At 40.4% G+C, this 25904-nt stretch overlaps 3 protein-coding genes across 20 annotated transcripts in view; 1 reads left to right on the forward strand and 2 right to left on the reverse strand.

The window, feature by feature from the left end:
• The window catches only part of CASK (calcium/calmodulin dependent serine protein kinase), a 372876-nt gene that overhangs the window by 341809 nt on the left and 5163 nt on the right, over positions 1–25904 (forward strand). For 7 of the 17 annotated variants that reach the window (XM_055562971.1, XM_055562973.1, XM_055562975.1 and 4 more), the window contains 4 exons: positions 8283–8398; positions 15078–15158; positions 15260–15340; positions 18176–18378. In XM_055562971.1, the coding sequence (XP_055418946.1) occupies positions 8283–8398; positions 15078–15158; positions 15260–15340; positions 18176–18378 (481 nt within the window). Of the gene's footprint in view, positions 1–8282; positions 8399–15077; positions 15159–15259; positions 15341–18175; positions 18379–19719; positions 20645–25904 lie in introns of those variants that run through there. The other 10 variants (XM_055562962.1, XM_055562964.1, XM_055562961.1 and 7 more) reach the window with 3 other exon arrangements.
• Positions 1–25904, reverse strand: part of GPR82 (G protein-coupled receptor 82) — a 198511-nt gene that overhangs the window by 142403 nt on the left and 30204 nt on the right. The window lies entirely within an intron of this gene.
• GPR34 (G protein-coupled receptor 34) overlaps positions 1–25904 on the reverse strand; it is a 174200-nt gene that overhangs the window by 118142 nt on the left and 30154 nt on the right. The window lies entirely within an intron of this gene.

A 25904-nucleotide genomic window follows, 5' to 3' on the forward strand; every position in this document is an offset into this window, starting at 1 on the left:
GGGCTTCCCTTATACCTCAGTCTGTAAAGAATCTGCCTGCAGTGCAGGAGACCTGGGTTTGATCCCTGGGTTGGGAAGATCCCCTGGAGAAGGAAATGGCAACCCACTCCAGTATCCTTGCCTGGAAAATCTCATGGACAGAGGAGCCTGGTGGACTGCAGTCCATGGGGTCGCAAAGAGTCAGGCACGACTGAGTGATTAACACTAACTATGCTTCTATAAAGACCTACAAGACCTTCTGGAACTCACACCAAAAAAAAAAAAAAAATGGCCTTGTCATTATAGGGGAATGGAATACAAAAGTAGGAAGTCAAGAGATACCTGGAGTAACAGGCAAGTTTGGCCTTGGAGTGCAAAATGAAGCAGGGCAAAGGCTAACAGAGTTTTGCCAAAAGAATGCACTGGTCATAGCATTCTTCCTACGACACAAGAGATGACTCTACACATGGACATCACCAGATGGTCAATACAGAAATCAGATTGATTGATTATATTCTTTGCAGCCAAAGATGGAGAAGCTCTATACAGTTGGCAAAAACAAGACCAGGAGCTGACTGTGGCTTAGATCATGATCTCCTTACTGCAAAATTCAGACTTAAATGGAAGAACATAGGGAAAACCACTAGGCTATTCAGGTATGACCTAAATCAAATCCCTTACAATTATACCATGTAAGTGACAAATAGATTCAAGGGATTAGATCTGATAGAGTGCCTGAAGAACTATGGACAGAGGTTCGTAACATGGTACAGCAGGTGGTGATCAAAACCATCCCCAAGAAAAAGAAATGCAAAAAGGTTGTCTGAGGAGGCCTTACAGATAGTTGAGACAAGAAGAGAAGCAAAAGGCTAGGAGAAAAGGAAAGATATACCCATTTGAATTCAGAGTTCCAAAGAATAGCAAGGAGAGATAAGAAAGCCTTCCTCAGTGATCAATGCAAAGAAATAGAGGAAAACAATAGAATGGGAAAGACTAGAGATCTCTTCAAGAAAATTAGGGATACCAAGGGAACATTTCATGCAAAGATGGACTCAATAAAGGACAGAAATGGTAAGGACCTAACAGAAGCAGAAGATATTAAGAAGAAGTGGCAAGAATACACAGAAGAACTGTACAAAAAAGATCTTCACAACCCAGATAATCACGATGGTGTGATCACTCACCTAGAGCCAGACATCCTGGAATGTGAAGTCCAGTGGACCTTAGGAAGCATCACTACAAACAAAGCTAGTGGAGGTGATGGAACTCCAGCTGAGTTATTTCGAATCCTAAAAGATGCTTTTAAAGTGCTGCACTCAATATGCCAGCACATTTGGAAAACTCAGCAGTGGCCACAGGACTGGAAAAGGTCCATTTTCATTCCAGTCCCAAAGAATGCTCAAACTACCACACATTTGGACTTATTTCACATGCTAGCGAGGTAATGCTCAACATCCTTCAAGCTATGCTTCAACAGTATGTGAACCGAAAACTTCCAGATGTACAAGCTGGATGTAGAAAAGGCAGAGGAACCAGAGATCAAATTGCCAACATCCATTGGATCATAGAAAAAGCAAGAGATTTCCAGAAAAACATCGACTTCTGCTTTACTGACTATGCTAAAGCCTTTGACTGTGTAGATCACAACAAGCTGGAAAATGGGAATACCAGACCACCTTACCTGCCTCCTGAGAGACCTATATGTAGGTCAGGAAGCAACAGTTAGAACTGGACATGGAACAACAGACTGGTTCCAAATCGGGAAAGGAGTACGTCAAGGTGGTATATTGTCACCCCGGCTATTTAACTTATATGCAAAGTACATGTTAAATACCGGGCTGGATGAAGCACAAGCTGGGATTAAGATTGCTGGGAGAAATATCAATAACTTCAGATATGCAGATGACACCACCCTTATGACAGAAAGCAAAGAAGAACTAAAGAGCCTCTTGATGAAGGTGAAAGAAGAGAGTGAAAAAGCTAGCTTAAAACTCAACATTAAAAAACGAAGATCATGGCATCCAATCCCATCACTTAATGGCAGATGGGGAAACAATGGAAACAGTGAGAGAGTTTATTTTCTTGGGCTCCAAAATCACTGTAGATGGTGACTGCAGCCTTGAAAATTAAGACACTTGCTCCTTGGAAGAAAAGCAATGACAAACCTAGTTAGCGTATTAAAAAGCAGAGACATTACTTTGCCTACAAAGGTCCATATAGACAAAGCTATGGCATTTCCTTTCTCTAATTCGGAGAAGGCAATGGCACCCCACTCTTGCCTGGAAAATCCCATGGACGGAGGAGCCTGGTAAGCTCCAGACCATGGGGTCGCTAAGAGTCGGGCACGACTGAGCGACTTCACTTTCACTTTTCACTTTCATGCTTTGGAGAAGGAAATGGCAACCCACTCCAGTGTTCTTGCCTGGAGAATCCCAGGGACAGAGGAGCCTAGTGGGCTGCCGTCTATTGGGTCGCACAGAGTCGGACACAACTGAAGCGACTTAGCAGCAGCAGCAGCATGGTTTTTCCAGTAGTCATGTATGGATGTGTGAGCTGGACAATAAAAAAGGCTGAGCACAGAAGAATTGATGCCTTCAAACTGTGGTGCTGGAGAATACTCCTGAGAGTCCCTTGGACAGCAAGGAGATCAAACCAGTTAATCCTAAAGGAAATCAACCCTGAATATTCATTGGAAGGACTGATGCTGAAGCTCCAATACTTTGGCCACCTGATGTGAAGAGCCAACTCATTGGAAAAGACCCTGATGCTGGGAAGGATTGAAGGCAGGAGGAGAAGGGGATGACAGAGGATGAGATGGTTGGATGGCATCACCTACTCAATGGACATGAGTTTGAGCCAACTCCAGGAGATAGTGAAGGACAGGGAAGCCTGGCATGCTGCAGTCCATGGGGTTGCAAAGAGTCAGACATAAATGAGTGACTGAACAACAATGCTTAAAAAATATCTTCAGAGTATGTGGGGAGGGATGAATGGCATAACAGATTCGAAATAGAACCTAAAGGAATTTCCAAGGACAAAAAAATGCACTAACAAAAACTTAGTGGCCACATACCTATTACAATTTTTTTTTAATTAAAAAAAATTTTAATTAAATTTCTAAACATTTTTTAATGTTTTCATCAACAGGTCAGTGGATAAACAAATTATGGCATATCCATACAATAGGATGCAGTTAAAAGAAAGGAACTATTGGTAACACACAACAATATGAGTGAAACTCAAAATCACTAGGCTGGGTTTCCAGACAAAACAGAGAACATACTATATAATTCCCTTATATAAAACTCTAGAAAATCAAAACTAACCTTTAGTTCCTGGGGATCTGTAGGAGGAAGGAGGAATTACAGAAGGACATAAGAAAAGTCCTGGGATGATGAAAATATTTGTTATTTTGATTATGGTGATGGTTTCATGGGATGTATAATATTTCAAAACTGAAATTTTATACTTTATATATTATTTCAGTTTACTTCAGAAAAACTGAGCTCAATACAGTTGCAAAGACTATAGAGGGAGAAAGGAATTCTAACTAGAATGATGAGGAAGAGGCCCACTGGGCAGTATGTTCCCTTGAGATGTTGAGTAGGACTTTGGAGGTACAAGAAGACATTCCCAGCTGAGGGGAAAAAGAATTCCTTGTTGGAAAAGTGAATTGGTCTCTAGAATGTCATATGGTAGACATGTAATGCTAACGAGAAAGATTTGAAACAATCCGATCAGCCAAACCCAGAAGCTTTGTTTAGATGTATTGGTACCAAATCAAATTTTTCACATTCTCCAGATGAGAAATCAATTTTTTTGAACCCAAATACCTTACCTTCTTTATCCGTGGTAAATTTCATCTTGCTTGACAAGGCCCATCAGTCTAATCCTTGGATATGGTTTGAGTCCCTGAATGTGTCATCCCTTCCCTTGCCTACTAGATCCTCATCCAAGTCAGCAATAAATGTTAAACATGTGTTTGAAATTTCCTCCATGTTGACCTAAATTCTAACAGTTTTCTTGCACTTGCAGAACTAAAAGAAATAACATTCATTTCCTGAGTGTCTGGTAAAAATCAGTTTCATTCCTCTCTCGTTACACCACACATGACCACACCACAAATTTTTACCGGGAACTTTTTTTAAGCTTAAAATCATTTCTTGTAAGATACTCTGTACACTATAACATAAGCTTCACGAGGTCAGGATTTTTTTATTTTGGTCTCTTAACCTTTCAAAAATGCCTCAGTTCTGTTTAAGTTTCCAAAGAGCATATGCCTCACAGAAGCTGTAGTTATGACTAAGAGCACATATTGGCTTGTACTGGAAGAATTCCCAAAGGTTTCATCAGCCTCCTCTGGATGCCACTTAGGTAATATATGGAGATTGACGTTGGTACTGTTGCTGAGAGACAGTTCACATTATTTCCCAATAAATGCCTTTCTCCTAACCAAAAATAAATAAAGCCCTCAATGAGCAAGAGAAAGAGGCAGGGAGGAAGGACTCTTCAAGAAAGTAGAAGAGAATGCTTCCTGACACATTTCATAACCCCAGTGTTACCCTGATACCAAAATTCAATACATTTTGAATATGTTAAATACCCATATTCCTCATGAACACAGATGCAAAATATTAACAAACTGAACCTAGCAATATACAAAAAGAAGAATACATCTTGACCCAGTAGAGTTTGTACTGGGAATGCACAGCTGGTTCAACATTTGAAAACCGATCCACCATATTAACAGATTAAAGAAGAAAAATCCACAAAGTCATTATCATTAGATGCAGGAAAAGCATTTGTTAAAATCCAAAATCCATTCATAATTAAAACTCTCACCGACTGTGAAATTGAAGGGTACTTCCTTAACCTGATTGAGAGCATCTACAGTAAACCTATAGCAAACATAATTGGAAAGGAAAAAAAATTACAGGTGATAGGATTCAGTGTAGAAATTCAAAGAAATCTATTAATATATATATATAAACAATTACAATTAATATGAGAGTTTAGCAAGATGGCTGATATAAAAATCATTATACAAAATCAATTATATTTCTATTTACCAGTAAAAAAATAGAAAGTAATTTTTTTAAATACCCTATATAACACCATAATACTATAAAGTACTCTTGCAAAAAAAAAAATAAAGCTCAAGTTTGATTAGACCTCTATATCTAATTAGTTGTTTGCAAGAAATACAAAAGACAGAGGAACTTACTAAAGACACCACAGGGGTAAAATCAGAAACTATAGGACAATCAACCAGTTTCTGCAACAAATAAATTGCAAGAAGAAAAGGGGGAGGGGGAAGAAGGGGAAAACTATAGGTTTAAAGGGAATTTAAGAATATTTAAGGAGGAAATAATACAAAGTTGGATTTTTTTTTTTTTTTTTCAAAATAATCTTAGGGTGCATGCTCAATCGCTGAGTCATGTCCAACTCTTTGTGAACCCATGGACTGTAGCCTGCCAAGCTCCTGTCCATGAGATTTTCCAGGCAAGAATCCTGGAGTGTGTTGTCATTTCCTTCTCTAGGGGATCTTCCCGACCCAGGGATCAAACCCATGTCTCCTGCATTGGCAGGTGGATTGTTTACCACTGCACCACCTGGGAAGCCTAATCTTAGGGTGGGTAGGTTGTAAATAACGCAAAATAACCCGTGAGTTAATAAATGTTGAAGCTGAGTCGTAGGTATTTGAGGTTTGTTACACAGTATTATTGTATATGTTTGAATTTTTCAATATTACAAATTTTTAAAAACCATTTATAAAATCTTTTTAAATCAACAACCTAGGAACAAATCTAATAAAGTTGTTCAAGACATTTAGAGGATAAACTATAAAACTTATTGAGACATTAAAGAAGACCTAAATAAATGAATAGACCTACTGTTTTTAGGGACTAGAAGACTTAATATTGCAAAGATATATATTCCTCCCAAATTGATTAATAGATTCAATTCATTCCCAACCATTTTGAAATTGACAAGCTAATTTTAAAGTTTTCATGGAAGTGCACAGAATTGGAAATAGTCAAGATGCTCTTCTAGAAGAATAGAGAGAGAGGACTTGCCTCAATGATACCAGGACTTACTATAAAGCTTTGGTAGTTAAGATAATAAGGTATGGGCTTAGAGATGCTCAAATAGGCCAACTGAAGAGACCCCCTAAACACACTCATACATAGTCACTAGGGAGGAATGAATAGACTTTTCCCTAAGTTATTCTGGGATGATTGTGTATCCATTGGGGGGGCAGGAAATGAGAGAAATTGACCCCTAACTTCGTACTATATACAAAAACCAGTTCTGGTATATTAAAAACCAAAACATGAAAGACAAAATTATTAACTCTTGAGAAGGTAATACTGGAGAATATCTTTAGGGACAAAGAAGGATTTCCTTAAAAAGATAACAAAAATGTTTCCCATAAGTGAAAATACTGCTAGATTTGACTAAAAACTAATAAGTTGTCTTTATCAAACACTATAAAAAGATTAGAAAGGCAAGCCACAGAGTGGAAGAAGATACCTGCATCATATATAACTAACAAAAGTGTAATATTCGGGCCATATAAAGACTTCCTACAAATCAATGAGGAAAAGACAACTGGATAAGAAAGTAGTCTTTGAACAGGCACTTTACAAAAGAAGAAATCCAACAGCCAATAAGCATATGAAAAGATGTTTGATCTCATTAATGATCAGTGAAATACAAAAACAGTGTTATTTCACTGCTTATCCACCATGATGGCTAAAACTACAGACTGATTATACCAAGTGTTGACATGGAAGTGGAACAATAGGAGCTCTACACTGCTAGTGGGAGAATAACAAGTCAGTACAACTTCATTAGAAAACAACGCATCATTTCAATGGCATTGTATGGCATTCTGATAGTGTTTTTGAGTTCTCCTTATACGTGGTTCACTCAGGGACCCCCACGTTGGCCCACAAGCAAAGTCATTAAGTAAGCAAAACCTTCTGTGGCAATGTCCTGAAAGGCAAGTACTTGCTTAGACTGAACCTAAGAGAGCAACTTATTAATAACATTTATGCATATGTTACCAATGTTGAATACTGTAATCATGTAGAACAGAATTATGGTTTTTCAATCATAGTTTTTTTCCCTACCTAGAACCTCCATGTTGTAATAGTAGTACATTAGGCAACTGCTGTGCCTGCTACTGTGATAGAGAAATGATTTACATTTTTGGTTAAAATTGTTTGCAGCAGTCACCCAAGAGATAGAAAGATTAACTGAATTAATATATGTAAATTTCCTAGAAGAACTCCTAACACTAAATTGATAAAAGCTAATAATTGAGAGAGCAAGGATTCAAATCAGACTTGTGTCAACTCAAAATCCCACACTCATTGCACTGTATTTCATGACTATATGTTTACTTCTCTTCTGTGTCATCAGTTATATGTCCAAGTGACAATGTTATTTTGTTAGAAACCTGCGTTTTTTAAACATTTCTAGGATTCTAGATTAAGGAACTTACCAAAACAATGTGCCACCTAAGAGCATGGGCTCTGGTGCCAAACTGTCCTCATTCTCCCACTTATTTAGCTGTTTGATCAGGACAAATTAGGAGCTTCCTGGGTGGTGCAGTGGTAAAGAATCTGCCTGACAATGCAGGAGACGCACGAGATGTGGGTTCAATCCCTTGGGTCAGGAAGATCCCCTAGAGTAGGAAAATGGCAACCCAGTCCAGTATTCTTGCCTGGAGAATCCCACGGACAGAGGAGCCTGGTAGGCTACAGCCCATGGAGTTGTAAAGAGTTGGACACAACTGAGCGACTGAGCACATGCACACACATGGGACAAATTAATTAACCTCTCAGTCCTTTGATCCCCTCATCTCTGTAAAACAGACACAATTTCACAAGTTGCTAGAAAGATTAAATGAAGGAATATATGTAAATTTTCCAGAAAAGTACCTAACACTAAATTGATAAAAGCTAATAATTGAGACAGCCAGGATTCAAATCAGACTTGTCTCAACTCAAAATCCCACACTTACTGCACTGTATTTCATGACTATTATGTTTACTTCTCATCCGTGTCATCAGTTAAATATATATGTTCAAGTGATAGAATGTTATTTTGTTAGAAACCTGCATTTTTTTTAAACGTTTCTAGAAAATTTTCAAGGAATAAACCTTTACTGAATAATTTGAAGCATTTCTGAGGAGTTTGTTCATGCAATTCATTCTTCAAATGACTGGTTTTTCTCTCTTATCAGCATAAAACTTACATTTGTGGGGTTTTTTTCCCCTTTCTTTGTGTGCTAGGCGAGTTGCTTGCATTGCCATGGAGAAGACCAAACAGGAGCAGCAGGCCAGCTGCACTTGGTTTGGCAAGAAAAAGAAGCAGTACAAAGATAAATATTTGGCAAAGCACAATGCAGGTAGGGAAAAGTACGACTTACTAAGATGGGTTAAACATCTCAAAGACCAAAGTAGATGTCACACCTCAATTCCGTCTTCAGAGTTCTCTGTCCAAAAATGTCACCACATGCAATCTTTCATCAGCTTACAAAACTTTTAAGAAACCCCTCCCTTCAATTATTATGTTGCTTATATTTGCCAAATATTTTACAGAGTTCTACTTTATAGGAAGAAAATGCTATGTGGAAACAGAACTCTCTGGAACTCAGAGAACCCAGTACATTAAGTCCTGCCCTGAGAAATGAGAGATCGAGGGCTTGCCAAGTCACCAGGATTCTTGCCCCTTGCTGAGATTGGTTTTGAGCAAGTACCCTCACCCCTGGCTCCTCTCTAGCCCTAGGATATAGCCCTGTGACACATTCCTAAGAGCAAATGTGCATTCTTAACAGAGCTGTGATTGATTTGAAAGAGCACAAATGGCATTGGTTCCTGTCAATAGTCTTCCTTCACGGTACTTCCTAGCTCCTAAAAGACCAAGAATGTTATCTTGGCCTGCCCTTCATGGTATGTTTGTCTGTTTTGAAGCTTGCATTCAACTTAAGTCAAAATAGTCACTCATTTGCTAAGAGCTGAAATGAATACAAAAAAACCGTGCTCTGTCATTGCAGTAAAATTCCCAGAAGACTCACAGGATGTAACTTAAGTTAAAGAAACTGCATGATGATATAGAGTAGGATTTACTTACTTTTAATACCTTCTTAATATGACTCCTTTTATAAGGAACTTTTTCTGAGGAATTGCAAGCCCCAACATGGGCATTAGGCTAGTTCCCAAGGTTTCAGAAATAACTCTAACATCAAATATATGGCAAAAGAAAAAAAAAATCAAGTGAATGCAATCATGCATACCCAATTAGATGGTATAATATTTCTGACAAATATGAAATGCTTTTCCCTCTGTAGAATGTTTTATTAGCATTTACCAGGAAAAATTATTTTGAAACTCTGAATGATTCATTTCTTGATCTGAGAGTAAAAGTAAACACTTTGAAGTACTGTTTAATGTGGAATGAATGTGAGGGACCACATGGTTTAATTTTAAATGGTTCAGTTAAATAAGGAATCTTTCCCATCATGATATTTTTATTCCAATAAAATGGATCATCTCTGATTAAGCACCACTATAAAACACTAGTCTAATAATGGCATTTTTTGTTTTATAAAGGGAAGAAATATTTAAAGTAGATTAGTTAAATATAAGTAGTTAAAACTAATTGTAAATGCTTGCATAATACTATTTGAAGAAATTCACTGTAGTATCGGCAGAATGTTGTTTAACACAAAATGTCAGTGGTTATTGCTAAGTCTCCATAATCACCTTGATTTCCATCAGCTTCTAACAGGTTCAAAAGGTCTGTTGACATTACATATATATGTATCACCTTGTAATTTTTATATAGATGGATTAAAATTAATTTAAACCTAGAAAAGCAAAGAAACGGCCAATGAGGCTGTTAATCCATCCTTAGCTTTTTATACTTACTGATAGAGGGCGTGCAGACATGAGTATTCAGTTTGTCAGTACTCTTTAATTCAACTCTGAGGAAAAATAAGTCAGTTGAAAAACTAGGATCTCTAAATTCTGACAAAGAATCCATTGCACAGTTCATTTAAGAATTTTACCAGAGAACCAGTATCCCATCTGGTGGTCAGTTCACTTTTTCCATTCTTTGACCACGGGGGCACCACTGACCTTCCATTGTTCCCATTCTCTCTGATTCATCATAGGTGGTACTTGGTGAGCCTGCAAACACACCTGTAAGCTTAACAGCCAGCTTGAGCGAGGACCAGGAGTTAGCACACCTGAGTAACCATTCAGCTCAAGCAAATCATTTGACTCCTGTGGGCCTCAAAATGAGGAAATTGGGTTTTAGTCCCTCAAGGATATCTTTGCCAATTCTAAAGTTCAGTGGATCTCAGGTTATCTCATCACTGGGCCTGACAAATGGATATCATTTAATGAAGCCAAGTACTCAGTTGCTGTCCCTTATCTGAGAGTTTAGCTCTGGTAAACGTTGCCCATTATATTGAAGGCTTTATCACCCCTGATAGAGAAGGCAGGAGCCTCATAGAGATGGAATAGGATTGCTTTTTCTCTGTCGTCTTTTAACACAACTCTCCTATCCAAAACCATGGATGTATCTAAGATCTTGTAAACTTAAAATTAAGAGGAGTAGCAAAGACCACCACCACTTTTTGTTACCTGTAGCATCTTCCTAAGCAGTGATCTTCCTCAAGTCCTTTCTGCCACCTCTCTTCAGCTTTCTTCCCCATCACAAACCAACTCTTAACCTTTTGTTAGTCATAAAGACCAGAAGAACCATTTGCTTATTACCTTGACTTTATAAGAGATGAAACTGTCAGGAAGGAAAGTCAAGTATTTTATCAGCTGTTCTGCTTTTAGCTATGATGAAAGTTTACCCTAATACGTGGTGTTGTTGACATAAAGAATTGCTCTAAAAGAGAGAAACACATACTGTTGACCTCCAATGGGAAAGTAAATGCTTTGAGTACTTTGAAATATCATATTTTTAAATACCAAGAACTGGACAAATGGGTTCATAGGCCACAAATCAAACTATATTTCTGAAAGGGGTTTTCTGTTTTATTCAAGAGTTGATTGTAAAATACAGTAGGGATCTTCCCATAGTCCTCAGTAAAATAAAATAAGGGCCATTGGGATTAACATATACACACTACTACATATAAAATAGGTAACCGACAAGGACCTACTGTATAGCACAGGGAACTCAATATCTTGTAATAACGTATAAGGGGAAAGAATCTGAAAATATATATATAAACTGAATCACTTTGCTATACACCTGAAACTAAAACATTGTTAGTCAGCTATACTTCAATTAAAAAAAGAAATGCCACTGATTTTTATACATTGAAAAATAATTTTTAAAAAATAAGGACCATTTTTTTTTTCCTTTCTTTGAGAATTCTGCAACTATTGATAGCAGGATCCAAACCTCATCATTAAATTCTGAAGTTGTTTATATTTGTAGTAAAAATGAAAGACGAGAACTTTATTAAGACCTAGAACTGATGGAAATGATAAAATACTAGAATTAATTATTTCCATTTCTGTTACCTGGAAATTGCACATGTCTAGTTAAAGCATAATTCTATTCAAACTGTTGCCTACTTCTCACTTTATATAGTGGGAGTCTTATCAGCTGAATGTGACCCATAAACAAATGTTGTTTTTTCCATACACACATAGTGTTTAAAATAATCATCTGAAAATCAAATATTTAACATAAAATCTTGGTTTCTTACCTTTCCTTGAAGGAACGGAGTGTGCTAACATGGGGCCCACTTCCTCCCTTAGCGACTCTAGGCTGTTGAGGTCCCTCTTGGTGGACACTCATTCTACAGGATCCATTGTCTCCAGGGCTCCATGCTTGCACGTGGCCCATTCACTCAAACAAATGAGCTGCCAGGCCACTGCGGGCGTTTGTGTGTGCGCTCAGCCCAGTGTTCCTGTGTGAGATTTCTCACCTAAGTGGAGGTTTAGTATTTGAAGATACTATGTGGCTTTTCCTACTGAGACAAGGAATAAATGTTAAAGTTTTTTTATGGAAAAAGATTCTACTGGAGAATAGTTACCTAAATACTTACAGGTGTCTTGAATAGCTTACAGAGAAGTTAAGACCATGTGCCAGACTGTATTTCTGAAGCCTTAGGAATAGATTTGATTATGTTTGAGTTTTACAGCAAATACATTTTCTATAAAACATAAAAAAAATTTTGTCACAAATTCGACACAAAAAGCACTGTCGTGCTTCTAGAAGAACTATACTCTTTGAGGCATTGAGATTCCTCAGCCCTAGGACTTCCAAAATCAGTTTTAGGTCAAGTTATTAATACAAACTTTTTTCTTAAAGTCTTCATTAATTCATTTTTTTTCATGTTAAAGCCCTGAGCAGTGGTATTTAAATATCCTGAGAAACCCCATTTATATACACAAATATGAACAAATCTATAGAGGATTTCTACAATACCATTCATAGGTGTGTTTAAATTATGCTTAATACCACAAATTAGTACTGTTTAATTTTAAAATCTATTACTTTTGTTTTCTTTAATACCGAGAACTCTAAAGACAACTGAAAGTGGCCCTGTTGACAGTTTTTTTTAATAGTAAAAGTAATAGGCAGATGTGATTAGAAAAGACACAAAATGAAAAGCAAAAGACTTCCACACCTATACTCCCTGAAGAAGGTTTCTTGTAATGATTTCCAGACAAAATTTGTATGCATCTGCTAGTATATAAAACCCACTGACTTATATATAAGGTTATTGTTGGATTTTTTATTAAAATGAGTTTGTTTCTTAATGTGATTTATTTGCCTTGTGTTTAGAATATTGCATGGTAAAGTTTCTTTTGTGCATATTATACTTTTATTTTACTAATATATTAAAAGCCATATTTCAATGACCCCTGTACATTTTTCATGCTGTCTTACTCCCAATGGCCTCTGTGCATGTAAGTAACCTGTTGAGTGACTGTGCCTCTTTGTTTTTGACAATTTCCTCTCATCAAGTCCCTTTCTTTTAATCAGCAAACAACTTAAAACCTTTAAAAGTTCAGTCTCTAAGTGTTCTCCTTATATTCCTTGTATGTCATATTTGAAAATATCCTCTTTTATTGTTTCTCCATCCTGTGGCCATGTGATGATTTCATTTAGACCAGAGTAACCTCTTCATGCTACTCATTTATGATTAAGATATTGATGTGTAACATATCTGTTCGTTTGTTTGTCATATTGATTGTTAATATCTAACTCATTCTTATGTGGTTGAAAAAAGATGACTTAATTCAGTAAGATTGAATAGAATCTGTAGAGGGAAAGAGATGTACATACCATTCAGAAAAATATGTGTCAACATCTTGCTCTTTTGTGAGATGCTTGATTATTTCTAGATACTAAAATATATCAGCTTGTTGATGGACCTCTTTCATAAGCATACTTTTCTTGATGGACATAGCACTCAGAGGGCAATAGGTATAAAGAACAATGCCGTCTGCTCTCCTTTTATTTTTACAACTCTTCGTCACCATTACCACTGCAGCATGACTAGCTAGCTCTGCCATGCAGAGAACCTCCTGTTCATTTCGATTTTGTGAATCTGCCATTCTAAACACAGAAAGCATTTTGTGGTTTTTAGCTGTTGCTAGAGAAATATGCTTTAAAGTCTTTCAGTCAACCTTTATGCAATCAAGTTATCAAAGGAAAACAAATGCACAAATACCCATTAACATGCACTAACCCTTATTTTTAACATATTGTATTTCTCTTTTTTAATATTTTGGGAATTATACTTCTGTTTGTTTGTTTCTGATCTATTGCATTCCAGAGTATCCTATTTTGCATTTTAAGGTTCTTTGCTACTGGGAAAATCACAAATGTTAAGGACTGAGCTAATATTCAAAAGCATTTGGCCATATTGTTTCAGGGAATAGATGCTTCTCTTAATGATTGACTGAAGCATTGTAGATTCCTCTATTACACCATGGAATCAGTTTCATGGAATTTATTGCAACCCCTCTAAAATCCAGACCTTATTCAATATTCTTTAAAAAAAAAAAGAAAGAAAGAAAGAAATTTCAGTGTGTGCCTGACAACATTTGGGTAATACCACATAGAAAAAAAAATTACAGGAACACAGATACATGATTTTAACCTTCTTGTGAGAATTTTCAAATGTATGTGAGAATCGGACTACCTTAAACTTCAACAGGAACGGTCATCCTCTTGGGAAAGTTTTTGTAATAGTTTTATTAAGAATCAAGTTTCAAAAAACTATTTTTAAAGCTTTTCTTCTCAGTCTGTAATGATTAGAGAACTCCCCTTTTGCAAAGGTTTCCAAGTTCAGACTGCTTCATGCTTCTTCTGGTTCTATCCATCCCAACTTACCATACACAGGCTGACAAAGTTAGGGGTCCAGTGAAGCATGTTCCCCTACTTACACACCCCAGACTTTCCACTGAATGGATAGCTAGCTGGGTTACAATAAAACCCGTGAGATGCTCATTTCCAAAGTTTGTGAAATCATGCTTACAGAACTTGACTTTGACAGAATCTAGCATGCTACCTTCAGCAACTCTGCTGAAAGAAAGAACCGTCAAGTTAAAGACCAGCTGTCCACGCATCTCTCATCCATCCCTAGAAATAATCTAGCTGGACTCTTTCTTGGTTAATTCTAGTTGCATTCACGCTATATTCATGTTGGTCACTGTCTGGAGACTTTTTCTTTTTAGTATTGCTGATTTCTTAAAATTGCAAAAATATGAACAGCATGTGGTTTTGAATGAATTCATATGATTTGTTGGATACTGCATGAAAAGATATGCAGTATCTTTCACAATTGGACTTATATGCATGTGCCCAACATGTCTTTGGATGCCCCTGGTTCTAAAGTGCATTTTCATGGGCTTAAAAGTGAAATCTTCTCCCAAAAGGTTATATGACTTAAATTACATATGAGCTATATATCATAAGTTGGATTCATATTTCTTAAGACATGGATTTACTATAATTTTGGTTTTGCCAGTAAAATTATAATTTATATACATGAACTATTCCCTTCTGTAAATTTATATTCCTTCTACATCTTTGCATTTTAGTGTTTGATCAATTAGATCTTGTTACATATGAAGAAGTAGTAAAACTGCCAGCATTCAAAAGGAAAACACTAGTCCTGTTAGGTAAGTTTGACTGTATAAGTGGCTTTCTTATTTTCATCTTCAAAACATTTTACAATTATTATTAACAATTATCAATTTTAACTTTTTAAAAAATGACATAGGTGCGCATGGTGTTGGGAGAAGACACATAAAGAACACCCTCATCACAAAGCACCCAGACCGGTTTGCATACCCTATTCCACGTAAGCAATTAAGTATATTTTTCCTAGTATTTTTCCAATATTGTAATTTACATATTTTTCTGATAACATAGTAAGAACTGTTCATTATAGGAAATTTGGAAAATTCAGAAAAGAACAAAGAAGAAAATGAGTTAACAGTTAATCCCAACCCCACCCCACCCCCAATAGTTGTTGTTTAGTCACTCAGTCATGTCCGACTCTTTGTGACCCCATGGTGTAGCCCGCCAGGCTCCTCTGTCCATGGGATTTCCCAGGCAAGAATATTGGAGTGGGTTGCCATTTCCTCCACAGGGGATCTTCCTGACCCAGGGATTGAACCCAAAGTCTCCTGCATTAACAGTCAGGTTCTTTACCACTGAGCCACCAGGGAAGTCCTACCACCACCACCCCCCAAATAATAGTGCCATCAATATTTTATTGAATATCCTTCCAGACTTCTCTTAGTGCAAACACATCATGTGTATGTGTGTGTTATCACTGTTATAGTTTAACAAAATTGGGCTCATCCAATCTGTTCATAAACTAATTTTTCCAACAGTATGTCATAAATGTTACCCAGATGAATTATTCTTCAGAAAAATAGGTTTTAATGGTAGTATAGTTTTCTTTGATATAACAATATTTTCCTTAATCAGTACCTAAATTGTTGACTTTTATCACTTTTAAAACACAATGGGCTATCCACTGCTTATTGTAAAGAATTTTAAATCTATAATATTTTTATTCTCCTGATTTTCTCTATCTTATCCTTAATCTCATGTCCTCTTTGCTTCCTCAATTACAAAATGAAGTAATTCCAGGAAGATGAAGAGGATTTAAGGTCATGTGAAGTACTTAGCAGATACTGGATAGATAATAGCCACCTTACTACTCTCATTTTATTATTTTTATTATTACTATTCCAGAGTTTAAAATTTGAATCCCAAAAGCTTTCTCGCAATTAGAGCTTTGTTCAGAGTGGGAAGAGCTAAAGGAGACTGTGTGATGATTGACTCCATCCTGCAGTGCCTTCCAATGCCATGTCAACACCACTGACTTTTCTCTACACCCCAGAGAGTTGTGAGGCTTCATCAGACCACTCTCATCCCAGAACCCTATCTGATTTACTCAAAAAAAAAAAAAAAAAAAGAAATTCACCAAATATTCTTTCAATTGGTACCACTTGAGTTTTCTAGTAAAATACTTCCAAATATTATTTTAATTCTCCTTATGTCTAGACCATGAGTATAGCAAGCTTAGCTAACCTTTCTTCTTGATCACATAAGCAATTGAAATTCTATGTTATTAAATAGCCAATGAACTAGCTTGGTTTTAAAGCATGCTTTGCTGACCCTAATCATGTCTACTTGCCATAATATTTGACCGCAGGTATGTGTATAGCACATAATACAGCGTCAGTGTAGTATGCTGTTTCTTCAGTTTTTTGTGTGCCTGGAGAAAGGGTTCTTCTTTAAACATCCACATTTTGATGTCCATGAGCACTTAGGAGTTGTGCAGTCTAGTTGGAGCAGGAGATGGGGAACTCCCCCTGGGTTTGGACTCATGTACAACAAAGAGTTGCATAAATTTGTCCCTGCTCAAAAAAGCAAAGAAGCGAAAGGAGAAAGAAAACTAAAACTGTTGTTTCTGGCTTATCTAGAAAAACATTTCCTAAAGTGCATTTTGGAGAATGCTGGTCCTGTTAGTATCCCACAGAAGTAGGACTTATGGGCAGATATTTTAGTAAACACTCACTCAGGTCAGGAGTCAGCAGACCTTTTCTGTAAAGGACTAGACAGCAAATATTTGAGGTTTTCAAGGCCATATGGTCTCTGACACAACTGCTCAACTCCGCCATTGTGGCTTGAAAGCAATATGTAAACAAATGAGCATGGCTGTGTTCCAATAGAATTTTATTCACAAGAACAGACGGCAGGCCATGTTTGGCCCACAAGCCATGGTTTGCCAATTCCTGGTTTAGGTCTTTCCTAACTATTATGGCCATGTCTGGCTAAGGTCATTATGTTTCCAATATCCCTTTTGCTGTATTCTAATAGTCTCCTCGTACATGATGCTGTAAACCAGCACTATTCAATAGAATGTTCTCTCGTGAGAGCATTCTATATCTGTGCTGTCCAGTACAGTAGCCACTAGCCACATGTGGGTACTAAACCTCTGAAATGTGGCTAGTAAGACTGAGGAACTGAATTTTTAAACTTTTTTAAATTTTCATTTACTTAAATAACCATTTGGGGTTTTCTATTGTTTAATTCTCCTTTTTCCTTCTCTGAAGACCTAACTGCATTAAAGCATACAGCAAGTTAAGTTAATCCTGGGTCATTTAGTGTCTTTCCCCTGTCATTACCCTTGAAGGGATGAAACAGATCTCATCTACACACGGAAAGTTTCACCAAACCAAACAACTAACCAACTACTATGTTCTGATGTCACCTGAACAAATAGGACTTCTAGAACTGATTTCTACAAAGCTAGTGGGGGTGGGAACAGAGGGTGACATATGCTACAGGATCCATGGCTTTTAAGAGAGAATGAGTTCGGGTAGGTCCACTGGGGGCTCCTCTCGTGGCTCAGATGGTAAAGAATCTGCCTGCAATGCAGGAGACCTGGGTTCAGTCCCTGGGTTGGGAAGATCCCCTGGAGAAAGGATAGGATATCCACTCCAGTATTCTTGCCTGGAGAATCCCAATGGACAGAGGAGCCTGACAGGCTACAGTCTATGGGGTCACAAAGAGTCGGATGTGACTGAGCAACTAAGCACAGCATAGCACAGGTCCATTGGGAGCATCGGCTCATACACTCAGCCTCTTAAACCTCTTTTGACCTGTGACTTTGCAGATACAACCAGACCTCCAAAGAAAGATGAAGAAAACGGAAAGAATTATTACTTTGTATCTCATGACCAAATGATGCAAGACATCTCTAATAACGAGTACCTGGAGTACGGCAGCCATGAGGATGCGATGTACGGGACAAAACTGGAGACCATCCGCAAGATCCACGAGCAAGGTCTGATTGCAATACTGGACGTGGAGCCTCAGGTAATGCCCGGCCACCCCTGGCACACCATCATCCTGCCTGCATGCTAAGCTCAGGTTCTGAAATCAAAAAGTGCCATCAGAACATCATGGGTCACATAATAATCTAATAGCAAGCTACAGGAAAGTATCGGCAATGAAGGCACCATGAGTTAACCACCCAAAATGCAAGCTAATCGTTGTGCTCAGACTGCACACAGTGTATCTAAGAAAGAGAAACTGTTCTCTTATGAGATTTATTATACTCAGGTGCTCAATAAGGTACCTGATCAGGTCTCCAGAAACCCTCCAGTAATCTGACTCAGGATGAGACTCTGGCACTTGGTTAAACACCGCAGCCACCTTTCCTCTCTTGGTACAGCTCACACTAGACCATCAGAGCCTCTGCCAGCATCTTAGGTTAATCACCAGCAAGAAATTCTGACCCTGGGCCCTGGGTCTGATGTGCAGCCCTAGCTTTATGAATGCAAGCACGAGCGAGCCCCAGGTTATGCCAGGTGGAGCAGGGGGTACAGACCCGTGGTGGTTCTCAGCCTCCTCCACCTCTTTACTGAGGGCCAGTGCCTGACCCTGAGCTTAAACTTGAAGGCATATGGAGAACCTGGAGAGGGCTCAGAGAGCTGGACTTAGAGACGATTAGATGATCTGCAGATGCATCCTATGCTGGAAGAAATTGAAATTATTAAACTTGCAAAGGAAAAAGCACAAGGCCTTACATCAAAAATGCTCACAAGCTATTTTTCATCTGAGGACAAACTAACAAGTGGGACTCAAAGCTTAGTAGGAAAGATTTGGGAGTTGTAGACACCCGGGCAGGTTACAGGAGAGGCTTGTGGGTGCCCATGTGACTCTGCAGCCTGCTGTTTCTAAAACCGACCTGTACGGAAAATCCCTTATCACTTATAAGTAGAATCAGTGTACCACCTGCTGAAATGGTAGACCAGCTCTCCTCCAGCAGGCTTTGTCTCACCAGAAGGCTTACTTGGCTACCCCGGGGCAGGGAAGATCCCTGGTCAACGGCCACTGTGTGAGACTTGGGCCCCTAACCATCCCCAAAGAGAGAATGGAGCCAGCTTAACCAGGGTTTATGTGACCTGGGGCCTGGAGGCTCAGTTACTTGGCCCCCAGATCCTAACCTCAGGGCCAGGGGGTTCAGCCATTTCCATGTCCCAGCACCTAATGGGGTTCTTGAACTTGGAATCTGGTTAAGGGGCTGGGGAGGAAAGCAACAGTAGGGTGAACACTATACAGCTACTTAACAATGAACTTGGACCTTTAGAGAACTAAATATATGATGTGTAATGTAGATTGATTTTTGTTTAACTACTGATCCCTCCTTACTAGGGATTGGAAAAATCTTCTGGCCAGGGGTGGCTAGAGGCCAAGTCTCAATCCTGGTCCTGGTCTTCGACACCCTGTCCTTGGGTTCCACACTGGTCTTCACCTGAACGTCGTTTTCTGCTGGTAGTAATGTCTCTAGCAGTATGCTGGCTGCAGGGCTCCTCAGACCCCCTCCGCGTTACCTCAGCCCACTTTGCAGGGCTTCCTGCCTCACCTGCTGCCGCTGCCGCCACCGCTGTTGCTGTCGCTGCTACCGCTGCTCCCTTCCTGGCGCCCAGCTTCCCTGTGCCCTCTCCCCTGCCCAGCCCTGCACTGCTCTGCACTGCTGAGCGGGAGACACTTGTCTCGGCCTTACCAGGATGCCCACGTGCGGCACTGGGCACCAGAGCAACCTGTGGCCCGACCTGGGCATTTTCCTTGTTCCCTATCTGCTGGCGGGGCTCACCGCTTTCTTCTCTCCTGCCTCCTTTGTCCCCCTCCTCTCAGAACTGGGGTCTCTCGGGAGAGATAGGGCCCTGGGCTTGGGGATCACGCGGATCCCGCTTCCTTCATCAGTCTGGTTGACCGCTCTGGTCCCAGGCACCGTGACTGTCACATCCAGCGGTCCAGCCACAGGTGCCCAGAGCCTGCACCACCTGGGCTTCGCCCTCAGGCTTCTCTCCCTTCAGCCCACTCACCCCTGCGGCTGGACAGGGCCTGCACCCTGCCTTCAGGATGCCCGTGGCCATGACCAACTTGCTGTCAGGCAGAGCCCCATTGCTTCGGGGAGTCTGTCTCCTTAAGACGTTTTCTCCATGCCCTTTTCCCACCCTGGCCGTCTGATTACCCACTCCATTGTGTGTCACGGACAGTTGGACTCAACCAGCCTGTATTAACTGCTTAGTATGTTCTAAGCATTCTGCCAGGAGCTAAGAATACAAATAAGGCAAGCTGGTAAGGATGAAATTCCTTCCTCAGTGTTCATCAAAAACCATCTATAATGGGAGAAGTGCCAGGTGGCATTTTTACAACTCTCTTCCTTCAGCCACTGCTGACACCCTAGAAGGCCCACACTGGTGTTCAGCTTGTTGTCTGTGCCATATTAACTGACTTTAGACAGTTCAGGCCAAACTGAACACATGTCTAATAATACTGTATAAGATGCTACAGTTCTACTTTAATCCCAAAGGACCATGGTAAAGACTTTAGACAAAAATGAGTAACCTGACTTCTCTTAATAGGAATAGATTATGTGCCTCTACATTTGCCAAGCAATTAGTTCTTCTACCTAATCCTTGTAACCAGAGATCGAGACATCTGTATCCACTTTTGTAGATGAAGAAATCAAGGCTTAACCTGACTGTCACTTGAACAGTCTTGGTTTGCATTCGGGTTGTTCTTTTAAACAGAAAATCCCAGCCTCCTTTCACTGTAGCATCCTACAGAAGTTAACCCTGATTAATCCTTAAGCTGGTGCACCTTGTATATAGGAGTACAATTTAAATCTTTAACATTTAGAAAAATCTGTAAGGAAGTTAAACCTGAGGAAAGCTGTAGAGCTGATTTCTCATGGAAATAAAGCCATGGCTCAGAAAATAATCTATGTTCCTAATCCCAGAACTCTCATAGCTCCAATGTGTAGTCAAGACAGTTTTAGGAACTTCCCCGGTGGTCCAGTGGTTAAGACTCTGCACTTCCACTGCAGGGGGCAAAGGTTTGATCCCTGGTCAGGGAACTAAGAAATCCCACATGCCACATGATATAACTAAAAAAAAGGCGGGGGGGTGGGGGTGGTGTTTGTTTGGGTTTGTTTTTTTTTTTTTTAATTTTAATTATATTCTGATTTGGCCATTTGCTGCACTGAAGAGTTGCCAGTAACAGAATTGCTGTGGCTTTGCTTTCGCCCACAGAGGGAAAGGTTGTCATCAAGGAGGATGTACAGTCCTATTAGGGATCTGGGCTTAGAAACAAGAGCCAGGTTCTGAACTAGGAGCTGTTACGTGAAGTCAGTTTCTGGGGTCATTGTGTTCTTCTTAAGCCCTTAGATCTTTCTCCAAAATGACTCCGATACTTGCCCTTAAGTAGTTTTTAATTTTGCAAAAACCAGATAAGTCTTGTGTGTGTGTGTGGTTATCTGGGTCATTAAGATCTTTTTTTTTTTTTTTTAATATAGAACAGTCTTATGGACTCTGTAGGAGAGGGCGAGGGTGGGATGATTTGGGAGAATGGCATTGAAACATGTATAATATCATATGTGAAACAAATCACCAGTCCAGGTTCGATGCAAAAACCAGTTAAGTCTTAAAGATAGCTGCTGCTTAGATATTTGGTCAAATGAGTTTTTATTCCTTGAGGGTAGTAACCTGAGATTAATTATTGGCCACAGATAAGCCATTAAATCAACTCATCTGCAAAAGAGAAAGAGTTAGCTTTAAATGTTAAATTAATGCTTCATTGCCTGTCTGAATCCAACATATTTTCAGTGGTCTTTCTCGACTCTCCCTTCTTGGGGATTCAGAAAGAGATATTTGCCTATGAATATTAACAAATCTGTGTCTCGTCTTAAAAGTCAAAAAAGAAGAGGGTTTAGAGATCATCTTAAAGCCACCTACTAATGGCCTGACAGAGGGGGATCCTGGTAAAGCAATCCCATTTCCTGCTCCTGAACTTCAGGCAAGCTAAGACTATGCCAGAAAATGGCACCCACTTGAGAGCCCTAAGTAGAGCAGAGTCTGGGGACAGAGGCCTTCAAGAACTGAGGATGTACATGGTGACTGCTGAAGATATGAGGGAGACTAGGCAAGATCTCAGTCAGGATTCGAGGCATCTTAGCATTTTTGAAACTATAGTAATATAGGAGAGAAAGTCAAAGCCATGAGCAGAAGGAGGAAGCAAATATACTAACCACAGAGGCTACTGTAGTTACTGGGATAAACATGAAATGAGGCTCGGAACTTCCTGGCAGCCAGGACAAAAAGGAGAATGTCATGAATCACATAATTCTCATCTAGTGGAAAGTATGTTGGTTCTTTCCTTGGAGTTAACTGCTAACGGAATATATCACCTGATTCTTAGACATAAGAGGCAGTTGGTGGTGTGGTGACTACAGTCTACATTGACGGTCTCATGCAGTAGGTGCTGAACGACCTTCCCGTCTTCATGGTTAAAGACTAAGGATGTGAATGTCTTGTGGCGGTAGTGCTCAGTTGCTCAGTCGTGTCCCAGTCTTTGTGACCCCATGGACCGTAGCCCACCAGGCTCCTCTGTCCATGCGATTCTCCAGGCAAGAATACTGGAGTGGGTTGCCATTCCCTTCTCCAGGGGATCTTCCTGACCCAAGGATCGAACCCATGTCTCCTGCATTGGCAGGCAGATTCTTTACCACTGCGCCACCTGGGAAGCCCGTGAATGCTGCGTAGAGCAGGGTAATCCGCAGGCAGATAACAGTTGCTGAGTTTTCTGGTGTAGTAATAGGATAGCAGACTAGAACTGAAAATACTCAATTAGGTGGCTTTTAGGCTGTGGTCACTGAGTGGAGAAAAGTCCGTTTCACACCAGGGCGGTATTCTCAACTCCATCCGAGGGTTGTGGCTCATGCACATCTATCTGGCACCTCAGGGATGGGAGCAAGGGTAGGGGCTATGCCTTAGTTTGTGCCCATCCAAGTTGTCCAGAAGGTGACTCTGGGTGGGTGTGGAGTGACCAGGAAAACTTATGTCTCAACTGACCCTGGAGTCACCTGATTTATGAGCATAGGAAGGATAGAAAAAAGGCCCCCAATATTAATGATAGAAAGGCCCATTCTAAGCGAAGATCCCTGTTAAGCTCCATTGAGCTATATATGGACTTCTTCATGGTATTTGTTCCTTGCGAAAATCTTCAGTCACAAAAGGCTTTGCAAAGAACTGCCAATTACCTCTTTCAAAAATGAACATATGCAAGTTTGAAGAGGTTTCTCCCACAGGGAATCTGAGCCTGTGACTTTCACAATTAAAGCACGTTTTTTTTTTTTTGACAGCACTTTGATGGCAGGCAAAATAATGTGCCGCACTCCCTTACCCCACAAGGAGAAACTGTAACTAAAATTCAGAAACATAATCCTGGAGAAAGTGAACCTTGCACTGAACAGGAAACTCAACACCTTGAGCAGCCAGTTTGCCTCTTCCATGCCTTGATATTCATAGAAGCTGAGAGAGGCTGAGAGAGTCGCTTGAGGCATGAAAACACAATGCCCTCTAGTCAAACCTGCCTCAAAAGGCAAAACAGACTTTGTGTGAATTGTATGTACTACTTTTACATCTTTGCTTGATCAAAAGACAATTTCTGCCAGGTGCCATTTGGGGCAGGAGGGCAACCACTGAATGATACAGCCCTGCCCTCAAGAAGCTTAGCTGGCAGCATCCAGACACTTGCATCTCCATGGTGACGGGCACTACAGGTGCCTAAGTGTGGGTGTGTCAGGAGCAAACCAGGGGGGCGCCTGTCTCCACTCATACCTCACAAAGGATTTGCAGAAGAAAGAACACTCAGCCAAGCAACAGGGAGCGTGGGGAAGGGGGGCCAGGGGATGGAGTGAGTATCCAGGCAGAGGGAGCAAGAAGAGAAAGGCTCACCCTTTGTGGAACTGAAAGCAGTTCAGCAAGGCCTGTCCACAGAGGGGGACAGAAAGGTGAGCGTGGACCAGGCTACATTTCATCCCAAGGCCAAGAAGGAGCTCTTGCAGGGTTTAGAGTGGAGGGGTGATATGAGGAAATTTGTAGTTCCCAAAGATCATTCTAGTGGCAGGGCTTAGTAGGGTTGTGCCATGCCATACTAAGTCACTTCAGTTGTGTCCAATTCTGCGACCCCATGGACTGCAGCCCGCCAGGCTTCTCTGTCCATGGGATTCTCCAGGCAAGAATACTGGAGTGCGTTGCCATGCCCTGCTCTAGGGGACCTTCCCGACCCAGGGATCGAACTCACATCTCTTGCATTGGCAGGCAGGTTCTTTACCACTAGCGCCACCTGGAAAGTCCCGTTAAAACAATCACTCTGTGTGCTAAAGGCTCGCTCTGACCAAGACCAAGATCACGTGGCTAGTAAGGAGCTCTGTGCACGCATGCTCAGTCATGGCCAACTCTCGGCAACCCCATGGACTGTAGCCTGCCAGGCTCCTCTGTCCATGGGACTCTCCAGGCAAGAATACTGGAGTGGGTTGCCATGTCCTTCTCCAGGGGACCTTCCCAACCCAGGGATTGAACCCACGTCTCTTGTGTCTCCTGCATTGGCAGGCGGATTCTTTACCACTGAGCCACCTGGGAATTGGAAAGCAGCCCAAACTGTTACTACAGCAAACCAGGCACTGGGGGTGGGGATGGGGGAGTAGGGATAGGGCAACACAAACAACTGAAAGGCTGTTTAGAAAGCAAACTGTTGATGTATGGCAAAACCAATACAATATTGTAAAGTAATTAGCCTCTAATTAAAATAAATGAATTAAAAAAAGAAAGCAAACTGTGGCTAACAGAATAGACATGTTAGATTCTTAAATAAAGGACAGCAAGATATTTACCCCTGATGCATATGAATTAGTTATATGTCAGTCACTTGTGAATTGTGTGCCTATGTTGGACTTTGTTGCAGGGTGGGGGTGTAACCCCTTGCTTGGGGTCAGGGGAGAGCCCTGTCCTCAGAGGGGAGGGGCAGAAGCACCAACCCCTGACCAGAATCAACTCCCACAGCAGGACGTGCAAACTTTGCAGTATCTCTGTGCAAACTAGTAGCTTGCAGTTAGAGGTTTTGGATGCCTCAGAACAGAACTGAAAGGGGCCTCAGAGGTGCCTCTCCCTTGAACACAGGTGTTATCACAAGCCTGCAAATTACTCACAGTCACATGGCTTCTAGAGCAGCTCCAGGCTCCGTCTCTACATGGGGTCTCCCTTCCCTGTAGAGTCCCAGAATAGGGTGGGGCGGCCTCCCCTGGGACAGCTCAGAAGGCCTGTGTCGGTGTGGACACAGTCACAGTGGTCAGGACTTGCTCTCCCTGTGAGCAATTTGCAGTGTGGCTTGGTGGGCTCTAGATGAGTTCTGAGCCAGCCTGCTGGCCCCCATCTACCCCAAAATGCATTTCCTAAAAACTGAAATGACCAGGTTTGAATGAACAGTAACCAAACATAATCAGTATTCACTTTTCTGCAGAAAAATAATTCAGATCGATTCATGAGATTCCT

The sequence above is a fragment of the Bubalus kerabau genome, chromosome X, assembly GCF_029407905.1.
Source record: "Bubalus kerabau isolate K-KA32 ecotype Philippines breed swamp buffalo chromosome X, PCC_UOA_SB_1v2, whole genome shotgun sequence".
Taxonomy (NCBI): Eukaryota; Metazoa; Chordata; class Mammalia; order Artiodactyla; family Bovidae; genus Bubalus; species Bubalus kerabau.